Source organism: Pongo pygmaeus, chromosome 5 (assembly GCF_028885625.2).
Source record: "Pongo pygmaeus isolate AG05252 chromosome 5, NHGRI_mPonPyg2-v2.0_pri, whole genome shotgun sequence".
Classification (NCBI taxonomy): domain Eukaryota; kingdom Metazoa; phylum Chordata; class Mammalia; order Primates; family Hominidae; genus Pongo; species Pongo pygmaeus.
In genome coordinates, this window is record NC_072378.2 from 24792911 (window position 1) to 24817864 (window position 24954).

Here is a 24954-nt window from a genome sequence, read left to right on the forward strand (position 1 = left end):
AGAATATAACCAAGCATTTAATGCTTGAGACATCCCCCTACTCCCAAACACAACAGACACACCAAATACTCATCCATATTCTTCCTGAACACCTCTAGTGAGGGTGAAAATTACTGTTTTGGATGCAACATATTCCACTCACAGCTCAGCTCTAACTTCTAAATATTATACCATGATGGTTTTTCCTAGTAATTTAAACATACATATGTAAGAAAACTTACCTTTCCATAAGTTGCCTTTTTAAAGATGTTTGATATAAAAATCATAATTTTTTTTTTTTTTTTTTTTGAGACTGAGTCTCCCTCTGTCATCCAGGCTGGAGTGTAATGGCACGATCTCGGCTCACTGCAACCTCCACCTCCCGGGTTCAAGTGATTCTCCTGCCTCAGCCTCCTGAGTAGCTGAGATTACAAGGGCGCGCCATCACACCTGGCTAATTTTTGTGTTTTTAGTAGAGACTGGGTTTCGCCATGTTGGTCAGGCTGGTCTCAAACTCCTGACCTCGTGATCCACCTGCCTTAGCCTCCCAAAGTGCTGGTATTACAGGCGTGAGCCACTATGCCCAGCCAAAAATCATAAAATTTTAAATGCATTGTTGCGTATGTTTATCTTTCATGTAATACTTTTTCCTTATACTTACTATAAATGGGGCAACACCTTAAAAGCAGTAACTTACTTTGCTGGATTTTATTGTTACATTTATACTTTATACTAACATGGGTTTATAGTATAAAAGTTTTTTTTAAATGCTAGTAACTCAATGACTGAATTTGTCTTTTAAGTTGAACTGTTTATTAAGTGACTTAAAATGTTATTATTATTCTGCTGGTACAAAACTAGGAAACAACAAATTAAACCTATAATGAGTTAACAGATCTCAGCTGGGTGGCTTGGTTGGCGTCAAAGGTCCAATGAGACATTAAAAAATGCCAGACGTCATACATATGACTGAAAAGCTCAGACTGAATGTTTAATTTCTGCAGAGGAGTGGAGATCAGCAAAAACTACTATTTTTTCACTAAACACTCCTTTTTCTTTAAAAATAACTTGCATAAGGGTTAATTTCTATCAGAGATTGGCAATTTACTTGAATTTCTGAGCCAACTTTTTTCAGAAGATTCAGTTCAATCCATTGTTCTTCATGGGCTTTTTTGGCTTTTCTAATTCTACAGAATGAATGTTCAGGATTCTTTTTTTTACACTTAGATTACTCTTGTCTCTGCTGCTCCTGGGAAAGTGATTTGTGAAATGAAAGTAGAAGAAGAGCATACCAATGCAATAGGCACTCTCCATGGCGGTTTGACAGCCACGTTAGTAGATAACATATCAACAATGGCTCTGCTATGCACGGAAAGAGGAGCACCCGGAGTCAGTGTCGATATGAACATAACGTATGTATCCAAACTGTATTCCAAATACCTTCTGTGTGATAACTGTCTAAACAACTGCGACTAAACACATTTATATTATTAGTAATGCATGAGATTCAATTAGCTGCTTATCTCCTTAACTGCACCTATAGATTTTGTCCCAAAATATTCCACGGCCTTAAAATCTAGAACTAGAGCAGTTAATTTTCAAGTACAGTGTGTATCAATAGTAAAAAGGGAATGATCCCAAACATTCAAAAAAGCAACATTCAGCTTTTAATGTGTATACTGATGCAGGGGGAAAAATCACAAACTGATGGCTCATAACTGTTTCATACAGTCCTTAAAAGTGCCATTCAGGGCCAGACGCAGTGGCTCACGCCTATAATCCCAGCACTTTGGGAGGCCAAGGCAAGAGGATTGCTTGAAGCCTGGAGTTCGAGACCCCCATCTCTACAAAAAATAAATATTATTTAAAGTTAATTTTAAAAATACCACTTATAACACTGTGAGGGTTGTATTGAGTACATACAATTCAAAGTAAAGTTAGAGTTCATATACACATTATAATCTTACTCTAACAAACTGAACACCATTGTTGGGGTTTTTTTTTTTGGACATGGAATCTCCCTGTCACCCAGGCTGGAGTGCAGTGGCGCAATCTGGCTCACTTCAACCTCTGCCTCTGGGGCTCAAGTTAATTCTCCTGCCTCAGCCTCCCTAGTAGTTGGGATTACAGGTGTGCCGCGCCACCATGCCGGGCTAATTTTTGTGTTTTTCGTAAAGACGGGGTTTCACCATGTTGGCCAGGCTGGTCTTGAACTCCTGACCTCAAGCGTCCACCCACCTCAGCCTCCCAAAGTGTTGAGTTTTAAGAATTGGCAGCAATCCTGGATCTCTCCCTATGACTACACAGACATGTTCTGTGAGTTAAACTACATTATCAGGGAGCAGTGCCCCTCAGGGTCAAACTTCCAAAATGTAAAAAACTCAATTCCAACATAAACTGGTACTACTGCAGCCCCATTCAATAAAGAGCTGGGCACAGGGATTTAGTTTCAAGACAACTGCTTTTTCTACCTAAGCAACAAAAATCTAACTGAGAGATTAGGTTGAGAGAGCCATTGTGAGCAGATATGAGGATAATGGAAATAACGTAGGCTTTTTTTTTTTTTTTTTTTGAGACAGAGTCTCGCTCTGTCGCCCAGGCTGGAGTGCAGTGGTGCAGTCTCGGCTCACTGCAAGCTCCGCCTCCCAGGTTCACGCCATTCTCCTGCCTTAGCCTCCCGAGTAGCTGGGACTACAGGCGCCCACCACCACGCCCGACTAATTTGTTTGTATTTTTAGTAGAGATGGGGCTTCACCATGTTAGCCAGGCTGGTCTCGATCTCACCTTGTGATCTGCCCGCCTCGGCCTCCCAAAGTGCTGGGATTACAGGCGTGAGCCACCGTGCCCAGCCAACGTAGGCTTTTAAGGAATCTAAATATTTTATCAAGTTTACTTAAGAAACATTCAGTCCCTCTTCATGGGAATAACTTGAGGGTACAATAAGCAAATCACAAGATGCAGCCAAATGCTCTTTTTGAAATTAAGATGTACAGAAAAGAAAGGCTCTGCTTATGTTACTGGTGTGCGTATTCAGCAGTCCTTATTTCATGTGGTAAGAAATAAGACCAGTTGATGACTTGATTTTCCCTAAAAGTCTCTATTAAGAGCAGAGAGATCTTCAAACCTAGCACTGCATTTCATGATCTACTAAGGTACTTTTGCCTTTAGAACCCTAAGGAATTTTCAGTAAGTCAAACATAGTCTTGGCCTTTCAAATATGTGTTGCCAAAAGCATTGGCCATCAAGAGCTGCCTACGCTTCAAAAACTGATTCACTTCAACAAAAACTAGGACATGGTCTTTCAAAAGTTAGAGATATTTCAAAAGTAAATGAATGTTTCAGTCAGTTAACACTTCATGATTCACTCTTTGATTTACTTGACATGGTACCAAATTTACTCCACCCCTGCACATCAAGTTCTATATTATACAGACTGAGGATGCCTGTTAGACTGTGACTTAGGTTAAAAACAAGCGAGGTTCCAAAACAACAAAGGGGGAAATTTTGGAATATTACTGACAAAATGTCAATCTCCAAATTCCCCGGACTTAATGTTTACTCATCTGTAGCACAAAGGGTTCCTTATCTTCCCTCAGTTTAAGTTAATGGCTGTTAGCCAAAATTCTTGATTTCTAAGACAAAATTTAGGGAAATAATGAAAACTGGGCAAACTACTACTAAACATACCATTTTTCATTTCTTTACGTTGAGGATGTGAATTCAAGACAAGCCTGTTCTTTCCAGCAATAAGACCACCACTTTTTTTTTTTTTTTTGAGATGTAATCTTGCTCTGTTGCCCAGGCTGGAGTCCAGTGGCACAATCTCGGCTCACTGCAACCTCCGCCTCCTGGATTCCTGCCATTCTCCTGCCTCAGCCTCGAAAGTAGCTGAGATTACAGGTGCCCATCACCATGCCTAGCTAACTTTTGTATTTTTAGTTGAGATGGGGTTTCACCACGTTGGCCAGGCTGGTCTCGAACTCCTGCCCTCAGGTGATCCACCCACCTCGGCCTCCCAAAGTGCTGGGATTACAGGCTTGAGCCATCGTGCCTGGCCAGATCCACCTTTCTTATACCTCCCAGCCATAAATACTGAAGCCTTATTTTGAATATGGCAAAAATACATATCCTTTTTAAAGGCTTCTTTCTAAAAAGCAGAAACATAAACTGTAAGGAAATTATTTCCCTTTAAAACATTAACACTTGTTTTAAACAATCCTCATCTCCCCAGTTTTTTTTTTTTTTAATTAGCTGGAGCCAGCTGAGTTAAAGACAACTTATGATTACAAGTGAGTAGGATATACATCTCTTCAAAATATAGACAGTCCATCATCAAGACTGTAAGGACATCATATCAATTCCTTATAGTTGTTATATTGTCATTTTAGAGTCAAATAAATTGTAAATATGGATAGGACAATATATAGACACCAAGTGATATTTCATTTAAGAAGTTAAGGAGATTAAATGAAAGCTGGAGGAAATCTTTCACCAGCCCCAAATAAATATGAAGTGGGAAACGTAAAGGGAAAAAAGGGGAGGCAAGAAAACCTCTTCTCATATATTTGGGAAAAGAAATTTGTGTGGGTAAGGAATGGGTAAGATAGAAGCTGGTTAGGACCAGCCATTCACATTTGATAGTACAGAAAGCTTACCAATACTACTGTTAAACTATTTTTAGGAGTAAAATAAATTACATAGGAACACTGTTGTGAGATGCACACAACTTTCCCTTTGAAAAATTATTTGCTGTTAACTATATTCATTTTCTTTCAAGGTACATGTCACCTGCAAAATTAGGAGAAGATGTAGTGATTACAGCACATGTTCTGAAGCAAGGAAAAACACTTGCATTTACCTCTGTGGATCTGACCAACAAGGCCACAGGAAAATTAATAGCACAAGGAAGACACACAAAACACCTGGGAAACTGAGAGAACAGAACAGCAGAATGACCTAAAGAAACCCAACAATGAATATCAAGTATAGATTTGACTCAAACAATTGTAATTTTTGAAATAAACTAGCAAAACCAGAAGCAGCTAGAAATATTCTTGGAGGAAAAGGACCTGGAAATCAAGTAGGGTAAAGGTGGGGGTGTCTTTTTTTTTTCACTTTAAGCATCGTTTTTTAATCATGTGTGATAATTGGGTGAAAAATTCTTAGCTCAAAGTGTTTTGAAAACAGGCAAAGCAAAGAAACTAGCAGGACCACTCTCAGTTAAGATTAACACTGAAGTCCAGTGTTAAGCTAAAGGAGAAATAGAAATTAATGGTTCTAATTCTGTTTGGGCTGCTAGGAACAACAGAAATTTTTCATGGTTCTAGAAGCTGGAAAGTCCTCAGTCAAGGCCCTAGCAGATCCTGTTAGGTGAGGGCCCACTTCCTGGCTCATAAATGGTGCTTTCTCACTGTGTGGCGGAAGGGGCAAGTGAGCCCTCTGGGTTCTCGTTTTTGAAATGGAGTCTCGCTCTGTTGCCCAGGCTGGAGTACAGCAGCACGATCTCGGCTCACTGCAATCTCTGCCCCCTGGGTTCAAGTGATTTTCCTGCCTCAGCCTCCCAAGTAGCTGGGACTACAGGCGTGTCATCACACCTAGCTAATTTTTGTAATTTTTTGTAGAAACGGGGTTCACCATGTTGGCCAGGCTGGTCTCGAACTCGTGACCTCGGGTGATCTGCTCGCCTTGGCCCCCCAAAGTGCTGGGATTACAGGTGTGAGCCAGTGTGCCCAGCCTGGGTTCTCTTTTGTAAGGGCACTTAACTCCAATCTTGAGGGTTCTGCCCTCATCATCTAATAACTTCCCAAAGACCCCCACCTGCTAATATCACCTTGGGGGTTGGGATTTTAACATACAAATTTAGGGGAAACACATTGAGACCATAGCAATGGCCAATCCTTAGTGAATCTTAAGTCCTTCCCAGATCTAAAATGCCAAGCTACACTTGCATTTCCTTTTTTTAAGATTATGAAACTTCAAAATATATGAACTACAGTCCATATTGAAAAATAAAATAGATTGAGCCATATGCCAAAAAAAGACCTCAAGAAAGTTTGAGGCAAAGCACATTAGTGATACAGGAAATGGTCCAATAGAGGGGGAAGAAAAAAGCATGCTACTAGCCCCTTTTCTTGTACCGAGAATAAAACCATGCAGATCTCAAACCTCCAAGTCTACAGTATTGAAAAGACCAAGTTCACTTCTCAGAAGTCTCCAAGTTCAGTTGACTGTGGCACTCTGAGACAGCTTCTCACTGTCACTCAGGCTGAAGTACAGTGATACAATCCCAGCTTACTGTAGCCTCAAAATCCCAGGCTGAAAACATTCTTCCACCTCAGTCTCCTGAGTAGCTGGAACTACAGACGTGTGCCACCACACCTAATTTTATTTTTGTACAGACGAGGTCTCACTGTTGCCCAGCCTCGTCTCAAACTCCTAGGCTCAAGCAATCCTCCTGCCTTGGCCCCCCAAAGTACTGGACTTACAGGTGTGAACCACTGCACCCAGCTGACTCTTACTTGATTTCTGTGTCAGGGAATCTTAATGAACATTTCATGACTAAAGACTAAAATGATGCAGCTTTAAGTAAATTTAACAGTTAAAGACAAATCCTTTCCCTACATTACATCACATGCTGATCTGTCCGCTGAAAGGGCAGAAGATTCCACAGTAGCAATAGTAGCAGTGAGCATACAGGAGTCCCAGATGTTTATTTCTAGTATTTCCCACTAAAAGGAACCTGGGCTCCTTGGACAAACAGCTGATTCCAGGGCTTGAGGCTGGGACAGAAAGGTTACGGTATCTTATACATGAAAGGAGATGGTCAAAATAATAAAGGCATGCAAATTATGATTTGGAGAGAAAAAATACGAGGCCATTGTGTTTAGGTAGATAATAAATGGCAGAGATAGAATACTCTTACAACAAATGCTATAAATGGACAGAGGGATAGATTTGGAAAATCACTATTTTGTAACCATCATAGATAAAAGACTGGTTTGGGTTTTAGTCTGGAAAGAATTGCCAAGGGAGCTCCTGATAAAGGAACAGGATATTTGCTCATTGTTTCCCAGAGATTGCTAGTAGTAAGTACCACATATAGGGCAAAACCAGGACACCTTGACGAGGCGCTCAAAAGTAACATCAATGAAGAGCAGATGGAGAGTATGCTTGAGAAGGGCGTAAACATGAATAAACAATTCAAATGCAAAATGAGTAACAATTTACAAGAAAAATTGCCCTGTACTCCAAAAAACACAGAGGTCATGAAACACATAAAGGCTAAGGAACTGTTCCACATTAAAGACAACTGAGAACAACTAAATTCAATGATCCTGTACTCTAAGGGGGATCTAAAACAAGCTACCAAGGATACTGGGACAACAAAACGAATATGGATGATACAGAGTATCAACATTCCCTGAGTTTGGTAATTTTACTTTAGTTATATGAAATATTCTTGTACTTGGAACATATGCCAAAGTACTAAGGAAGGGGTAAGGAAGCACAAAGTGTGTAACAAACTCTCAAATAGCTCATAGGTATAAATGTACAGAGAAAATGAAAAAAATGTGGCAAAATAATAAAAATGAGGGTAAGATTACACAAGAGCTTTCATATTACTCTGGCAACTTTTCTAAATTATTCCAAAATAACAACGTAAACAATGGCTGCCAAAATGCCTAACTTGGTGAACGTAAGTATAATTCAATATGGTAAATTAATTCAACATGGTAAATTAAGAGCACGGGCCCTAGAGCAAGCCAGCCTGGTTTTAAGTCCTCCACTACTTATGATCTGAGCTTGAGCAAGTTACTTAACCTCTGCATCTATTTCCACCAAAGGTTGAGAGGTTAAGAGCTTAGAAGAGTACCTGGCAAAATGTTATTTCAAATAGATTCTAATTTTTAAATGAGGACACATGAAAGCATTTTGAAATTTAAGAATGGCGCTTTCCCATGAAGCAAGGCATAAGGCCAGGTTGCTAACTGTTGAAAGCTGACAGTATGTTCTTGATTCCTATTCTTGTTGAAGTTACACAATTGCCGGGTGTTTTTCTTCTGAATTTACTGTTTAGCCACAGACTATGAAATGAAATAATTCCCTAAGGTGACCAGTAACATCAGTGAAATGGAATGAAAAAGTTAACACTTCAAACTTTGTGTATTCACCTGAATAGTCAGGGAACTTTCACCTATTTTATTTAGGTTTTCTTTTTTTTCAAATTCCAACCAGAAGCTAAATACAATTGGAAACTGGTAAGCACTAGTTTTACTCCAAAGGAGTAGGATCATTCAGATTTACTCCAATAAAAGTATGCAACCCTTAAGCAAAGCTTTTCTTCATTTAAAAGGAAAAAAAAAAAAAAACAACCTATACAGTAGTCTTTCCTTATGTTCATTGCACAAAATGAGTTCTGCTTTTAGAACTTTGACACTCAATGGTTAATTTTACAATTTAAGATTCCAACTTTATAACCTTTTTCTACTCCAAAACACCCTTGTAAGGTTTTTCTTTAGGATGGTGTAGAAACCAGCATTTCTGCACAATTCACTGGAATTTTTTTCTTTGTAATAAAAATCTCTTCTCTGTAAAACCAAAAACCAAAAAAAACCAAAAACCAAAAAAAAAAGTCCTCTACCTATCATGGTTTCTGCAGCTATGAATGTATTTCTCAGTTTTATAGCTGCTTTATAGCTACTTCAGACTCCAGATCTGCTTTAATGTGTGTAACTGCATCCACACGCAGCAGAATACTCTTACAATAGCAACTTGGGGAAAGAGATCTGGAAAAAAAAAATACATGAGTACCAGGAAACAAACATGGCCCAGTAAAATATGAGGCAAAAATGCCTACAATGAGATGCGTTTTTCATTTAAGATTTCTTTCCCATGGTTGTATTTTCTTTTTTTAAACAACCAGTTCTGGTCATTAGAATGAATCTGACAGTGCTCTGGAACAACTGTGATTACAGCAAAGCTATTGTTTTTAAAAATGTTATTTATACCTGTTACATTCACTTCTCACCCTCTAAATACTGATGACAGATGTCAAAGAGGCAAAAACCAGCACAAATGGGAAGACCATAAAAATGAGTATCACCTTGTGCTTTCAGATACATTTAAGCATTTCAGTGTACAATATAGTCCTTTCATTTCACATTTTTAGTAAGATACTGATGCAGTGCAGCAAATATGCAAAGCATCTTCTTTCACACAGTCCGTGCACGACATCTAATTTTTGTTTAAGTTCTGCGATAAAAATGATTTAAAAAAATCCAGGATGAACAAGTTTCAAAATGCATAGTGTTCTGTGCATGAGTCCATTTTCTTTAAACTCTGAAAGAATAAAGTGGTAAGAAAACAAGAAAAAAAACTGCTGCTGCATTCTCTGATCTTCTCCATTTTGCTGGTCAGTACTCTACTCTGGCATATAAGGACGGAGGTGATCCTCTATGGTGCCAACTGCCCAGTGGGTGAGCTGTTCCTGTGGCAGGTAGAGGCAGATGCTGCATAACTTGAAGATTGTAGCTTTGTTTTTTGGAGTCTGGAAGGGGAAACATTTTAATATTTTTTAAAAATAAGACTTTAGCGTAACTGTCACATGAAGTCCATTTCCCACAATTTATTAAACATCTTAACATACAGAGTAAGGGACAAATTATAGTCCCTATCCATATTCTAGACAGACAAAATCTTGCCATATAAAATAAAGGAAAAATTTATGCAGAATTAGAAGATAAAAAGTTAGGGAAGTAAACCAGAGACTACTTGCCAGAAGAAATTAAAGCTAAAGCCATTTCATGGGGACAGATTTGAGAAGTTTGAAGTCATTTTTATATAGAGGAAGATAAAGCAGATGTGGTAAGAATAGAAGCTAGTGAGAGGATGAAGGAATAGGTAAAAATTTAAGGCTGGGTGTGGTGGCTCAGACCTGTAATCCCAGCACTTTGGGAGACTGAGTCAGGAGGACTGCTGGAGCCCAGGAGTTCAAGACCATTCTGGGCAACACGACGAAAACCCATCTCTACAAAAAACATAAAAATTAGCTGGATGTGGTGGCACATGCCTGTAGTCCAGCCACTCAGGAAGCTGAGGTAGATAACCTGCGCCCAGGAGGTCAAGGCTGCGGTGAGCCATGATCCATATGCCAGTGTACTCCAGCCTGGTGATAGAGTGAGACCCTGTCTCAAAAAATAAATAAAAGAAAGATTTAAGCATATCCTGGGGTAAGGGACTAGAAAAAAGCCAAAGTATTACCAGCTAAATCAAAACCCTTATTTTAAAAAAGTAGTTACCATTTGAACATCCAACTTAACTACAAAATTCATCTTTTGTTCACTATCTAGCACCTCTAAAAGGCAAAATAAGGACTCTGACTTTGAAGATGTCTGAAGTAGTCTACAAATGTAAATGAACCTATACATATGTACACCTACTTTACTTGTATTAGTTAATTTTAAATTTAACAACCTTACGTTAAATGTAACAACCTTAGGATTATCATTCAATTTCACAGAAGCAACACGCTCACAGCAGTTACCTGTCCCAAGATCATACAGCCAGCAAGTGGCTGCATCTAAAAACTAAATTGCAATACTTGGATTGCTGCTTAAGTGGGAAGTGGTTATTTGTTGTTGGCGGTGTTTTTTTTTTTTTTTTTTTAGATGGGGTATCGCTGCATTACTGAGGCAGGAGTGTGTTGGTGCCATCATGGCTCGCTGCAACTCTAAACTCCTGGGCTCAAGTGATTCTCCCCTGCCTCAGCCTCCAGAGTAGCTAGGACCACAGGAACATGCCACAATGTCCGGCTAATTTCTTTGATTTTTTGCAAGATGAGGTCTCACTCTGTTGCTCAGGCTGGTCTTGGACTCAAGCAATCCTCCCCCATCGGCCTCCCAAAATGCTAGGATTACAAGCGTGAGACACTGTGTCCAAATGGAAGTGCTTATTTGAAATAAATGTGGATCTTTTAAATAAGTCCCTCATCCTTTTAGATTTAAAAAGTCAGCCAGGCGCGGTGGCTCACGCCTGTAATCACAGCACTTTGGGAGGCCAAGACAGACAGGTCATGAGGTCAGGAGATTGAGACCATCCTGGCTAACACGGTGAAACCCCATCTCTACTAAAATACAAAAAAAAAAAAAAAAAAATTAGCCGGGCGTGGTGGCGGGCACCTGTAGTCCCAGCTACTTGGGAGGCTGAGGCAGGAGAATGGCGTGAACCCACGAGGTAGAGCTTGCAGTGAACTGAGATCGTACCACGGCACTCCAGCCTGGGCGACAGAGACTCCCTCTCAAAAAAAACAAAAAACAAAAAAACAAAAAAAGTCCAGGTCAGTGCTTCTGAAAACACGATTTGTTTCAAATCACCTGAGGGTTCTGTTTAAAGTGCAGATTCTGATTAGTAGAGCCTGAGAGTCTATATTTTTAACAAGTTCTCAAGTGATGTTCATCCATTGCCCACACATCTGGTAGACATGCTTTAGGGCAATGGTTCTCACTACTGTTCACTAGAATCGTGACTTTTAAAAGCTTCGAAGGACGTGGGTTTTTTCCCTTTAAAAAAAAAAAAAAAAAAAAAAAAGCTTGCCAGGTTGCTGTAACGTGCGGCAAAATTTGGGAACCATTTTCATTGTTCTACGGTGAGGCCTAGGAAATACTTTTTTAAAAATTCATTTTATTTTTTGAGACAGGGTCTCGTTCTGTCACTCAAGCTGGAGCGCAGTGACAAGATCTCACTGTAGCCTCCTAAGCTCAAGCAATCCTCCCCCTTCAGCCTCCCCAGTAGCTGGGACTACAGGCACACGCCACCATGCCTGGCTAGTTTTTATATTTTCTGTAGAGATGGGGTTTCATCATGTTGCCCAGGCTGGTCTGGAATTCCTGAGCTCAAGCAATATGCCTGCCTCGGCTTTCCAAAGTGCTGGGACTACAGGCATGAGCCACCATGCCCAGCCTATTTTATGCTTTTCAAATAACTTCAAAAATAATGCAGTGTTTGGGGGACAAAACAATTAAGTAAGTTGTATATAAAACGTTCACTAACCAATAAGCTTTGTGAATGAGCCTGTAAGTGGTTTTCAAAAAAGCTGCTTACCTGCAAGTGCTGTCTGTCAATGAAGAGAAACACTGACTGGTTAGGATTGTTGACAACGATTCCAGTCTTGTCCTTGCGGCTCAGTACATGCAGAAACTGTTTTTCATAGTCACCGTGATGAAACTCAAATTTGGCCTAATTACAAAATACAACATTTATATTTCACTACAAACAAGTTATACCACCTGAAACATCTGCATCTATATGCATATAGCTGTGCTGTCCAATAAAGCAGCCAACAGTCACGTTATCTTTTCCTCTTAAAAAAAAAACAAATTTTGGCAAACCCACAGCCAGTAACATCACAGGCAAAATTTAGATTAAAAGCAATTTACAATTCCATTCTTCAGTAACACTAGCCACATTTCAAATGCTCAACGGTCACATGACTACTGGCCACCATTAAGAACAATCTCTTGAGATACAGAACATTTTCTTAATTGTAGAGAACTCTATTGGACAGTACACTCCACAGCCACAGTTGATCAGGAAATGCTCTGCATCAAAATGACTAAATCCTAGTACTCCATGATCATAAAATTGTATTTTCAAACCTACTTAGTCCAAGACTCCCACCATAGGACATCTCTTTTCTTTTGACTAGGAGGCACATTTTAATTGCTGTTTCTAAGAAAAAAAAAATACATAAATCTGTTTATTCTAACCCTAGCTGCACAACTCACTAGTTACATGACCTTATGCAAATCCCTTATCTAAACTTCAGCTTCCTCATCTATAAAATAAGGCTGTAACCCATTTCACAGGACAGTTAAGAGGAATAAATGAAATGTAAAGCCCATAACTGAAATACAGTTTTGCTCCTCACAGATAGGCTATGTTTTTATGTGAATTTTTCCCACAGCTAGCCTTGGGTCGTTCTCAAAAATTTGTGACGTTATGAAAGACTGTTATCAATTAAGTCAGAACACTCCCTTCAATCTTTTAACATGAGGAAGATCAACTCCATCCTCCCACAAAATATCTGTTGGGCATGGGGAAACACCAAATGCTACATGACATGACCAGGCTTGATGGAGAATTCAAGAAACCTAGATTTAACATTCAAGAAACCTAAATTTAACAAAATGATATTTAGATAATACTGAGTTGTACAAATAATTGTTAGTCCATTTGGTTCAAACGAATTTTATTGTCGTTACATCAAAAACAGTAGGAAATAATAACACTGAAAAACCAAGTTCCTGCTACGTAGGATTTTATACCTAGGAGCTTTTCTTATAAACCATAACATAAAATGTGATATAGCATCACAATATACTATATGTAAAATGATACTAAATTGTACTTCCATACAATTCAAATATTAAATTACTAGTATGATCACAAGCATATCAAAAGCATGCTATTAGCTACTAAAAAATACGAATAAGGTTACTTCAGCCTTAAGGGGCTTATTATACTGCTGAAGAGGACAAGTACATCCAAATATAAAACCCAACTTGCTTCAAATCCTTTCCCAGAATAAGATGTGGTTATCTGTAAAACTCCAATTTTTTTTTTTGAGACGGAATTTCGCTCTTGTTGCCCAGGCTGGAGTGCAATGGCGCGATCTCAGCTCACTGCAACCTCCGCCTCCTGGGTTCAAGTGATTCTCCTGCCTCAGCCTCCCAAGTAGCTGGGATACAGGCATGCACCACCACGCCCGGCTGATTTTCTATTTTTAGTAGAGATAGGACTTCTTTATGTTGGTCAGGATGGTCTCAAACTCCCGACCTCAGGTGATCCATCTGGCTTAGCCTCCCAAAGTGTTGGGATTAGAGGCGTGAGCTACCGCGCCCAGTCCAAATTGGGTTATCATCAAACCGCTATAGGAGAAAAAAAATAAGTAACAGTAAGTAACACGGGAGCATTATGATTTTGGATGGCGCCTTTAAAGATTAAGAGAATTTCTCCAGGACAAAGTAGTGATGGTAAGTAATCTGATAAATGCTGACTGGGCATGGTGGCTCAGACCTATAATTCCAGCACTTTGGGAGGCCAAAGCAGGAGGATCACTAGAGGCCAGGAGTTTGAGACCAGCCTGGGCAACACAGTGAGATCCTATCTCTACAAAAATAATTAGTTGGGCATGGTGGTGCACACCTGTGGTCCCAGCTACTCATGAGGTTGAGGTGGAAGGATCACTTGGGCCTGGGAGGTCAAGGCTGCAGTGAGCCATGACTATGCCACTGCACTCCAGCCTGGGTGACAGAGTAAGACCCCATCTCACCATCTCAAAACAAAACAAAACAGCCATACTATGAAACAGAACCAACACAAAAACAAATGTGTTAAAAACTGAAATACTATTCAAGTCACAAAGCTGCAATATGGTAAGCAACCAGGGTGGGTTCAAGAACCAGTAATCACACTGAAGAAAGGTTTGAGTGAGACTGAAAAAGGCCTTCCTTATAATTCTTTAGCATTTCAATTCTATCATATTGAATATCCACTTATCTGAAAAGAAATAGTACACACACACAAAACTTTAAAGCAGCATGAAAGAAGTAATTCCCACAGAAGTAATGAAATATTCTAACAGTCAGGCGAGGAGCTAACCTCGGCAGTAGCATTAATAATGAAGAGAAAAGAAGAGATACATTTTAGTAGTACCTCCCAGCACTTCACAGTACACTGAAGAACTCAGTATTTAAAAACAACCCTTATTCTGGTTCCGATTATATCCTCACTACCCATATATTCAGATTTTAAAGTGCTTCAAAAAAGGCCAGGCACGGTGACTCACACCTGTAATCTCAGCACTTTGGGAGGCTGAGGCAAGAGGATCACTTGAACCTAGGAGTTCAACACCAGCCTGGGCAACAAAGCAAGACCCCATCTCTACAAAAAATTAATTAAATTTTAAAAATAAGTAAAGTGCTTTAAGAGTCAAAAAACAAAAAAACAAAGAAAAAAAGAGGCCTGCAAGTTAAAATTTACCATTTCTTTTCTCATTTTCTTTGAGAAAGAACTGAGTTATATTTAAGCCCCCTCATACAGGATATTCATACACTTTAAATTACTTCAGAAAAGCAAATTAGTTCTTACAATATTAACCTACTTACTGCAGTTGAATTCTAAAGTTATTACCTACATCATACTGCTTACATTCAGTCCAGAATTTTAAGATTGTATAATTAACATAGGTAACTTTTCACAGTACAGGGTAGTGAGTTAAAAACACAGTCAGTCCAGGCTTTTATCCTATTTAACTGCCTTGGGCCTTATTTACCTAATTTCTGTCTCAGTTTCCTCCTATCCACCCAGTTATTTTAAGGACTGAGATTAAATATATATAAAGTAAGAGAAAGTCTAAGGGCGGGTGTGGTGGCTTATACCCGTAATCCCACCACTTTGGGAGGCCACGCCAGGCAGATCACTTGAGGTCAAGGAGACCACCCTGGCCAACATGGCAAAACCCCGTCTCTAAAAAAAAAAAATACAAAAATTAGCTGGGTGTCACAGCACGTGCCTATAATCCCAGCTACTTCAGGAGGCTGAGGCACAAGAATGGCTCAAACCTGGGAGGCAGAGGTTGCAGTGAGCCAAGATCACGCCACCACACCCCAGCTTGGGCGACAGAGCAAGACCCTGTCTCAAAAAAAGGACGGGCATGGTGGCTCATACCTGTAATCCCAGCACTTAGGAGGCCGAGGCGGGTGAATCACGAGGTCAAGAGATCGAGACCATCCTGGCCAACATGGTGAAAACCCGCCTCTACTAAAAATACAAAAATTAGCTGGGCGTGGTGGCATGTCCCTGTAGACCCAGCTACTCAGGACGCTGAGGCAGGAGAATCACTTGAACCAGGGAGGCGGAGGCGGAGGTTGCAAGGAGGAGGTTGTTGCAGTGAACCAAGATCACACTACTGCACTCCTATCTGGCAACAGAGTGAGACTCTGTCTCAAAAAAAAAAAAGCAAAAACCTAGTACAGTCAACTCTCAATAAACATCAGCCAAGACTTCAAAGAGTACTTGACACAAGACTCAAGTTAACTCAACTATTTCAAATAAGGTCCCAGTGGGAAAGGTGGGGTATTCGAAATTTGAAAACATACTGTAATAAGCAGACCTACATTTTTCCAATGGGAAATCCTTAACTAAAAAACAACAAAATCCTAACACCACCTCCAGAGAGCAGCTAGAGTTATCAGCCCTGCTCTGAGAACTTTAAACATGCCTTTTCTATTCCTGTTTTCATGCCTTTTATATTCATTTTCTCCCTTCAGTCAGATATCAACCATTAAATGACAGAAATACAGATGCTCCACGACTTGCGACGTTACATCCTGATAAACCCAGTGTGAGTTACACATATTTTAAATCAAAAAGTGACTTTTTAACTTACAACAATTCCAATTTACAATGACTTTACCTGGATGTAGTTCCATCATAAATCGAGGAGCACAATGAATTCATATGGCTTTCACATCATGGTAAAGTTGAAAAATCTTAAGTCGAACCATTATAAGTCAGGGGAATCTGTATACAGTACTTTCTTATGTATGTAACCAATGGATTATCTTTAAAACTTAGTTGAATTAATCTTAAAACATTAAAAATGATAATTATTAGAGCTTATGTGTAGCAACATTACCATGAGGCACGAGAGTATATCAACTTATACAGTCTGTGAAAAACATAAGCACCACAAAGATACTTCAGGGTTAACAAGTAGAAGCAAAAGTTTTAAATGACAAATAATCCTCACGATTAGCTTAAAATAAAGAAACCTTCTAATATTTGATTTAGTGTACTTAAAATGAGTCCTTAATGTCATCATTTCTTTTTCTGATTATAAAAGTATACTTAAGAAAATTGTGGCAATATATGCCATAAATTATAAAGGAAATACATATGTAAATATATATAATAAAAAAGGGAAGTTAGCTATACCTGACCTACAACTAAGCATAATTAACACTTTGGTGGACCCCCATCTTCTATGCATACAAATATACTATAAATAAAACTAGGTTCATCATGAGTAAATGCCCTTAACACTAGAGGGGGGATTCACTTGAGCAATGTCTAGTATACCATGACAAACAGTCAAAAGTCAGCAAGATTTTAAGGTTAAGAATGACTACTAAATTTACTTCTTTCTTCTATAATTCTATATACAAATCAACTTCTACAAAATGATTTCTTCACCCATTTCAGATCACAGTCCTTTGGGAAGCAGCAGTTAAATATACGGTTTTAGAAGGATGTGTGGTGAAGGGTTCAAGAGTTACAGATCTCAGCAGCTCATCTGTGGGCCCCTCTATAAATCAGTAAATGTACACTTTAAAAGATTTTCTCTAGCCATAATTTCAAAGCCACACTGGGCAGGTGGAACCACCACACTGTCAAGAGATTCTATAATCCAAACGCTTTCTTCTCTTGCATCACAATATTCCAAATAGGGGAGACTCGTGAAATAAAACTATCAGAAACCATTTTCCCAAAGAATTTCTCAAGTTAGACCCTATTATATTCTAGTAGTTTTCACATATTGAAATACTCATCACTTATTTTAGACCAAAATACCTGAACAGGCCTAAAAGGCTCATCAGATTCTTTCCACCTAGAAAACAGGAGACAGACGATTTTTTCAATATCATTCCGAGGCCAAAGAATGAAATCCATCTCCTGAGTACAGCCAATTACATCCTATAAAATGATTAAAAAAAAAAAAAAAGTTTACTTTTAAAGAAACAGCTACATCAAGCAATATCACAAATTATAGGGTTCCCCTATAAAAACATTTTATAAGTACAAAAGACCTACCATATATCATTTTATATCTTACGAAGTAAACGTAATAGTTTATAATCTGAATAGCTCATGATGTAATTTTTTATTTTTGGAGACAAGAGTCCCTCTCTGTGGCCCAGGCTGGAGTGCAATGGTGCAATTTCTGCCTACTGCAAATTCTGCCTACCAGGTTCAAGCGATTCTCGTGACTTAGCCTCCCGAATGGCTGGGATTACAGGTGTGTGCCACCATGCCCGGCTAATATTTTTTATATTTTTAATAGAGACGGGGCTTCACCACGTCAACCAGGCTGATCTCGAACTCCTGACCTCATGTGATCCACCCACCTCAGCCTCCCAAAGTGCTGGGATTACAGGCTAAGTTACTGTGCCCAGCCCTAATTTTAATTTTTATCTTGCAGAGAGTCACATACACTCAGTCCAATGCTCCTAACACCAAGACCTAGATTTATCAGTGCATGGTGAAAACTCCAACAAAATCTCTGATATTTGTTGTAATGTCAGACCCTGAACCTTTATTTCCACCTTTAAAAACCAATCTATTTAACAAAGATGTCTTAGAACTCCTAATATGAATCACTATACTCTTATTATAGCTGAAATGCTATTTTTATGTTGATAGAAAACTACTTTTCTCCATTCCTGACTTCTGCTTCATTATTGTAGCCAGCATATTAATTTTTGAAGGTCCGTAATCTCTTCCGGACCAGTATCTGGTTATCTCCAGCATTCTCCCCAAGTAATTGTGGGGATCTCTTGGTTCAGGTATGCCCAGATCAACTTTTAATATGTTGCAGAAGTTTACAAAGCTGGAAGCACTTCCTTATATTCATATTCCCCCCAAAAAAGGAAATACAATAAACGGAGACATAAGACATTTATCCACAATAATAACACACAATATTATGAGCCTAATACAACAAAGTTGTCCATGTTTTTTACTCAAGGTCAAATTTTCAAAAACAAACCTACTTTAAAAATTTTAAAACTTTCTGCATAACACTTAAATTATTAAAAACAGTTGGCTACTAGCAGGGTGCAGTGGCTCACACCTGTAATCTCAGCACTTTGGGAGGCCAAGGCAGGAGGATCACTTGAGGTCAGGAGTTCCAGACCAGCCTAGCCAACATGGCAAAACCCCATCTCTACTAAAAACACAAAAAATTAGCCGGGCATGGTGGCGCACAACTGTAGTCCCAGCTACTCAGGAGGCTAAGGCAGGAGAATCATTTGAATGTGCGGGGGTAGAGGTTGCAGTGAGCCAAGATCAAGCCACTGCACTCTAGCCTCAGCGAAACAGCAAGATTTTGTCTCAATTAAAAAAAAAAAAACAATCTGAGATCATCAACACCTAACACAGATTACAGAAATCCCTTTATATACTTTATCCACATAAGAATGGTCTGGCGTAAAAAACGTATTTTTCTAATCCCATAAACACAATGCTTTAAAGTCATGATCCCAGTTATCAACATGGCACAAAGACAAATTTACCTAAAGAGACTGGTCACTATTATAACTATCCACTTTAAGGGGGCGGGGTTCAGGGGCGGTGGGGGGGAAATGCAAGGTTAATCCACAGAAACTTTATCAAGTCAAGACTTAAGGCAGAACTTACCCTTCTCATAGACTGATATCGAGGAGCATGGAGCTGTACCACATCCTTCTGTAAAAGCTCTAGGGAACTTTCCAAGGAATAGCTGGAATCTCGCACACCTTTCAGGATATTTTCTTCATAATTATTTGTCATGACTGGTATAACCTCAGACACTTCAAAAAGTGCTGACTTTTTCTTCTAAAAGAAAAGAAAATGGTGTATTAACCCACAGGGAGCACAGCCTTTTAACACTCAGTTCATATTACAATGTCATGTAACATTAACTCCACAAAATTCTTCACTGTCTGCAGTAACTTATACACTGAAAACACATTTTCAGATAGGTAATTCCTTCTGTTCTTCTCCTACCACCCCCTCCAACCATACATGTACAAGCTATCATTAGAATGTTTAATGCTTGAGTTTTATAGCATAATGGTATCCACAGCATTATTTTGGACAATACTTCTTAAAATTAAAAATCTCACCAGTTTTAAAACAACGCTATTCAGACAAATGAATAGTTTTAGTTTTATTCCTTATATGGGCCAATTTCCATTACTTTCTCAATATTACATAATCAAAACCATCAATATTTGTGGGGTTTTTTTTTTTTTTTTTTGAGATGGAGTCTCGCTGTGTTGCCCAGGCTAGAGGGCAGTGGCATGATCTTGGCTCACTGCAACCTCTGCCTCCTGGGTTCGAGGGTGTCTCCTGCCTCAGCCTCTTGAGTAGCTGGGATTACAGGCCTGTGCCACCACACCTGGCTAATTTTTGTATTTTCAGTAGAGCCAGGGTTTCACCATTTGGCCAAGCTGGCCTTGAACTCCTGACCTCAAGTGATCCTCCTGCCTCAGCCTCCCAAAGTGCTGGGATTACAGGCGTGAGCCACTGCACCCAGCCAAAACCATCAGTATTTGAAAGACTAAAAAGAGGCACACTAAGTTCTCTTTTAATACTACTCAAGACCAAGTATGCATCACAAAACTACTTTTTAAAATTCTGTACTATTAAGTACATATCATGAATTATTCAGGGCAACTGCATGGACACTGTCCATTCACAGAATAAAACCAGATTATCGTTGGTGTTAAAGAATTAAGATGGTGCAATTTGGGGCAATGTATAGATCAAATACAAAGATCTGATCTCACTACTTATTATCTTGGATTTATTTAAAGAGCATACCATTATATCATCTTCAACTAAAATCCAATCTCATCAATTTTGAGTCAGCTTGTCAACAAAAGTAGAGATGTAAGTCCTTGATACGACCCAATCTTGGGACAGTCACTTCAAAAATTACTTAAAAATCACTTTACAATGCTATACTTCAGCAGCTAAGAATGTTCTTAAATACAAATAACCTTTTAGGAGTTAAGAGTTGGAGCTATACATGGCAGCTCCTGCCTGTAATCCCAGCACTTTAAAACGCCATGACAGAAGTATCACTTTAGCCCAGGAGTTCAAGACTAGCCTGGGCAATACAGTGAGGCCTGTCTCAGCAACAAAAATAATAAAAGAGTTAAAACAGTAGGGGAAAACCTGGAAAACTTCCAGATACTTAATAGATATCACACTAAGATTGTATTTCTGATCTGAAATTAGCTAACAATTTAAGCACCAAAATCCAAGTAGCACTTCCTTATATTCATAACCTCATCTTTGGTCAAATAAGCCTTGCTGATAATTTAAGAAAATGTTCATTTTAAGTTGCAAAAAATACTGCTTTTATCATCCCATCCTTGACTACTCACAACTTACTGTTTGCTATTTAACTGCGGAACTAATTCTGATTAAGACCTCCACCGCCCCTAAAAATGAAACCTCCTCTAGGTCATTTTGAATTTTTAAAAACTGTACTTCTATACAAGGCAAAATGAACTCTAAGTAAAAAAGAAAATCACACTTCTAAACACAAATTAACCATTTCAGCATTTAATTGCTCCTAAAAGGTGTATTCTACTTCATTAAACGTACGAGAAAAGGTTACCTACATTACGGAGTTTAAGAAACAAGCTAACTTTAGCATATAAACAGTCTGCTTACAATTTCACACTTTCAAGCATCTTATTTATACTCTACATTAGGTAATCTTTAAATTCCATCATAAGTTTTCCTATGTTAACTCCACATAAAATTTTGTAATGTTGCCCACCCCATGTCAACTCAGTGTACACTACTACTAAGCTTCAGACTCAAATGTATTTCCAAACCAAAGAACGCTCAAGGGTCTTTTCGTATGCTGCAACTACTCAATTCACAGAATCACCCCTAAGGGTGAAAAAAACAGAGCATACAAAGCAGAATTTTTTCAACCACTCTTTAACCTAATATTCATAATAATTTAAGAGTAACAAATGATATACACTTACAAAAATCACTTGTGCTAATTCACCATTAAGAACTTTAAATTACCTTCTCCTTGAATACAAAGGCAATATACATCTTGAAGTCAAACTGGTCAGCTAGAGATTCTTTTTTCTTTCTAAGCTGAGCACGTAGTCTGTTCAGAGCTTGTTTCTTCCGGGAGTTTGGGTCCCCCATTTTGAAATACAGGTGGTACTAAAGCCTTTGGAAATTGTCACTAAACTATGGGCACTTTTTCTTAAGACTCAAGTACAACAGAAACAAGTCATTTTTTTTCCTGCTAATATGATTGATTAGCGAAAATCACGACTATAACCCAAAAACTGCACCTTCTGTCAATATTAGTAGACTGTCATATTACAGGGTCAAGAAACAAAAGCTGCTGTCCAGTCATGTTTGGACAATAACGTTTGGGGACAGACGGGAAAAAGGGAGGAAAGAAAGGTAAGAAAGAGGAGAAAATACTTGAACTAACTTTCTGGAAAACACATTTGGCTTTATTGCCAAAATAAAGGCTTTGCGGAGAAATGAAAAGCCTATAATCAGGATTTAGGTGTGCAATAAAACACAGCTGACACCAGACCAATCCCTAAAATCCATCCGGATTTTCCCCCCTTTTTAGAAAAGGGATTAAGAAAAGGAACAGGGAGGGGGAAGTGTGATCCTTGCTTTTTCCAAAAAAAAAAAAAAAAAAACTCACCAAAACCAAAACAAAACACCAAAACAGGGTAGGTGAATGAAACTGAAATATCCAATTAGATTTTACCCAGCCAGCTCCATGGCTGTAGTACCTAATTCTTAGTTATTTCAGATTTCACTATTGCTATGTATTGTCAGTGCTTGTTATTGATTACCCTTGGTGGTGAGCATAGAGAAAAGTGCAAAATCGGTAGAGAAGGAAAGGGAGAGGTACAAGGTTTCCCTGCAATCAACTACAGTGTATACTGGGGGCGGGCAGCTGTGGCCCAAAGGAGCCATGAGAAAAAACAGCGGAGTCATTACCAACTTCCCCATCACCCACATTTTCACCCTCAGGCGGCTGCTAACACTGCTGCCAAGGAGAATCATGACGGCAGAAGGAAAAGGGGTATATAATACGGTATTAATTATTTCGGCTCTGTGGTTAGACCTGATTAATGCCCGGGTTTCCAACACCCCCAGCCTGCAACTAATCTTACATTCCCCAAGGGAGACTTCCCTGTGGATCTGCCCCCGTTCAAGATGGTGGGGAGTGCGATTTATCTTCTTGTGAGCATTGCCGAGGCAAAGGTGGCGGGTTCTTCTCCCAAATCCCAGGCGGTGCCCGGAGACCACCTGCCTTCCACCCCCCCCCAAGTCCCACCCCCACCCCTTGCCTTCAGCGGCAGCGACTCACTCGCACCACGGGAGACACAGGATCTCTCAGGTTTTCACTCATTTCATCGTGGAAACAATTCCCGCCCGGGTGGAGTAGGCGGGAGAGGGTAAATGGGAAGGTTCAGTGGGGGAAAAAAAGAAAATAATTGTGTTAATATTACTTCTAAAGTAAGCCCACCCACCCTCCCCCCAAAAAATTAAGTTCCCGGATTAGCTCGCTCTCACGTTGAACAGACCATGTTTCCAGAGTTTGGATTGTTTAGGGTGGGGTCGTTAGTTTGTTTCCCGAGGAGCAGGGGGTGGAATTGAGGCAGCTAGGGCGGGGTGGGTGACGGGGAAATCCCCTCCCTGTCCCCGCGGAGCCCGGGACTCACGGACCGACTCTCGGGCGGGGTTTGGGCCCTCTAGCCGCAGCCTGCGGGCGGAGCGGTGGCGGCGGCGGAAGAGGCGGCGGCGGCGGGGGCGCTGATGGTAGCACGGGCAGGAGCCATGTCAAGAGAAAACCACCAGCCAACTGAGCCCCTCCATCCCCGCTGCAGTGCGCACTGTGACTGGACCGCCCGCGCTGCTGCCGCCGCTCAGCCCCCACCTGGGACCCATAGTCTGGCTCGGCGCCCTGGGCGGCGACGGAGGGGAAGGACGCGGAGACAGCGGCGACAGGGAGAGAAAAAGAAAAAAGAAAAACGAGGAGAAAGATGGGGAGTTGGATTGGTACTGGCGGCGGAGGGGGAAGGGAAAGGAAGCCCTGCGCTAAGGGTCAGCAAAGTAACCCCCCAAAATAAAGTTATTTCAGTTCAAGCATCTGCTCTTGAGTCTTTCTTCCCCCTACAGTCGGCTTCTGGCTCTCAGGGAAGGTCGAGGAGACCCGGAGGGGGGAAAAGCCGAAGCGGTTGGTGAGCGTCCGCGGCGGTACTGCCTCGTTCCCCCCCCCGCCGGTGGCTGCAGAAGCGGCGACGGCCTCGGGCGCCTCTCGGGTCCGGGGCAGAGTCGCGTTTGAGAAAAGAAGCGAGAACAAACAACTTAAAATGGCAGCGACGGCCGCTGCGTCACCCGCCTCTCACCGGCACCGCCCCGGTGTGACTGCGACTGCGCGTCCTGCGGGACCCCACCATTTGCGCAGAATCAAAGGGGGAGAAAGGATTGGAGGTGGGAAAGTTTTCAAGGTTACCGAAAAAGAGGAAAACAGATCAAGAGTACAGAATAGGAACAGATCTTTCAAAAGTAGATTCTTTGAATTTAACCTTTCCATTTCAGTAATCTCTCCTCAAAAGGTGAGTTTGAGAATTGAGACTCCTCTCTCCTCCAGTATGGAGTGTCCAGGGGGCGTGGAAAGGGTCTCCCCGCCACTCCTTCCGCCCCCCTTCTTCAGGAAGTCCCAGTCTCCTGAGTTGGCTCTTCGCCCCGCCCCGATGACGTCATAAAAGCACGCCCTCAACCATCCTCAACAAAACACCCGGATGGAGTCGCACTTCCCGAGTCTCGTCAGCCTCTGAGAGTCAGGCTGAGCGCGGGACAGAGCCGAACCAGCGACCTGGGCTGGCAAAAACTGGGGAAGTGGGCGGAGAGTGGGCGAGGGTAGGGGCGGAGCAAAGAAGGAAAAGGAAAATGTGTGTTGGAAGATTGGAAGATTCTTATTTCGATTCTTATAATTAGTCCTTCTGGGGGTCGGCCCCGCGGTATCCTGTGGCAACAAACCTGGAACTCAATTCGACACCTGGAATTTAAACGGCGTGCGGGAGCAGATGTCTCATGTTAGTGCCACTTGCCTCTGTCCCCACCCCGCCACGTGCGCAG

General features: G+C 40.5%; 2 protein-coding genes across 5 annotated transcripts in view; one reads left to right on the forward strand and one right to left on the reverse strand.

The window, feature by feature from the left end:
• ACOT13 (acyl-CoA thioesterase 13) overlaps window positions 1-5017 on the forward strand; it is a 34611-nt gene extending 29594 nt beyond the window's left edge. The window contains exons 2-3 of the mRNA XM_054492651.2: window positions 1207-1391; window positions 4757-5017. Of these exons, the coding sequence (XP_054348626.1) occupies window positions 1207-1391; window positions 4757-4913 (342 nt within the window). The 3' untranslated portion in view covers window positions 4914-5017. The remainder of the gene's footprint in view (window positions 1-1206; window positions 1392-4756) is intronic.
• A 3120-nt stretch (window positions 5018-8137) lies between these two features.
• Window positions 8138-24155, reverse strand: C5H6orf62 (chromosome 5 C6orf62 homolog). 4 transcript variants are annotated; one of them, XM_054492650.2, is made up of 5 exons: window positions 23180-24155; window positions 19456-19632; window positions 17611-17733; window positions 12079-12213; window positions 8138-9526 (listed from the first exon to the last, which is right to left on the reverse strand). In XM_054492650.2, the coding sequence occupies exons 1-5, from the start codon at window positions 23219-23221 to the stop codon at window positions 9401-9403; spliced, it is 603 nt and encodes a 200-aa protein (XP_054348625.1). In that variant the 5' UTR covers window positions 23222-24155; the 3' UTR covers window positions 8138-9400. The 4 variants fall into 4 exon arrangements, with proteins under 4 accessions (XP_054348625.1, XP_054348622.1, XP_054348623.1 ...); XM_054492647.2 differs by having other exon boundaries at window positions 8138-10163; window positions 23180-23371; XM_054492648.2 differs by having other exon boundaries at window positions 21853-23371.
• Between the last annotated feature and the right edge of the window lie 799 nt (window positions 24156-24954).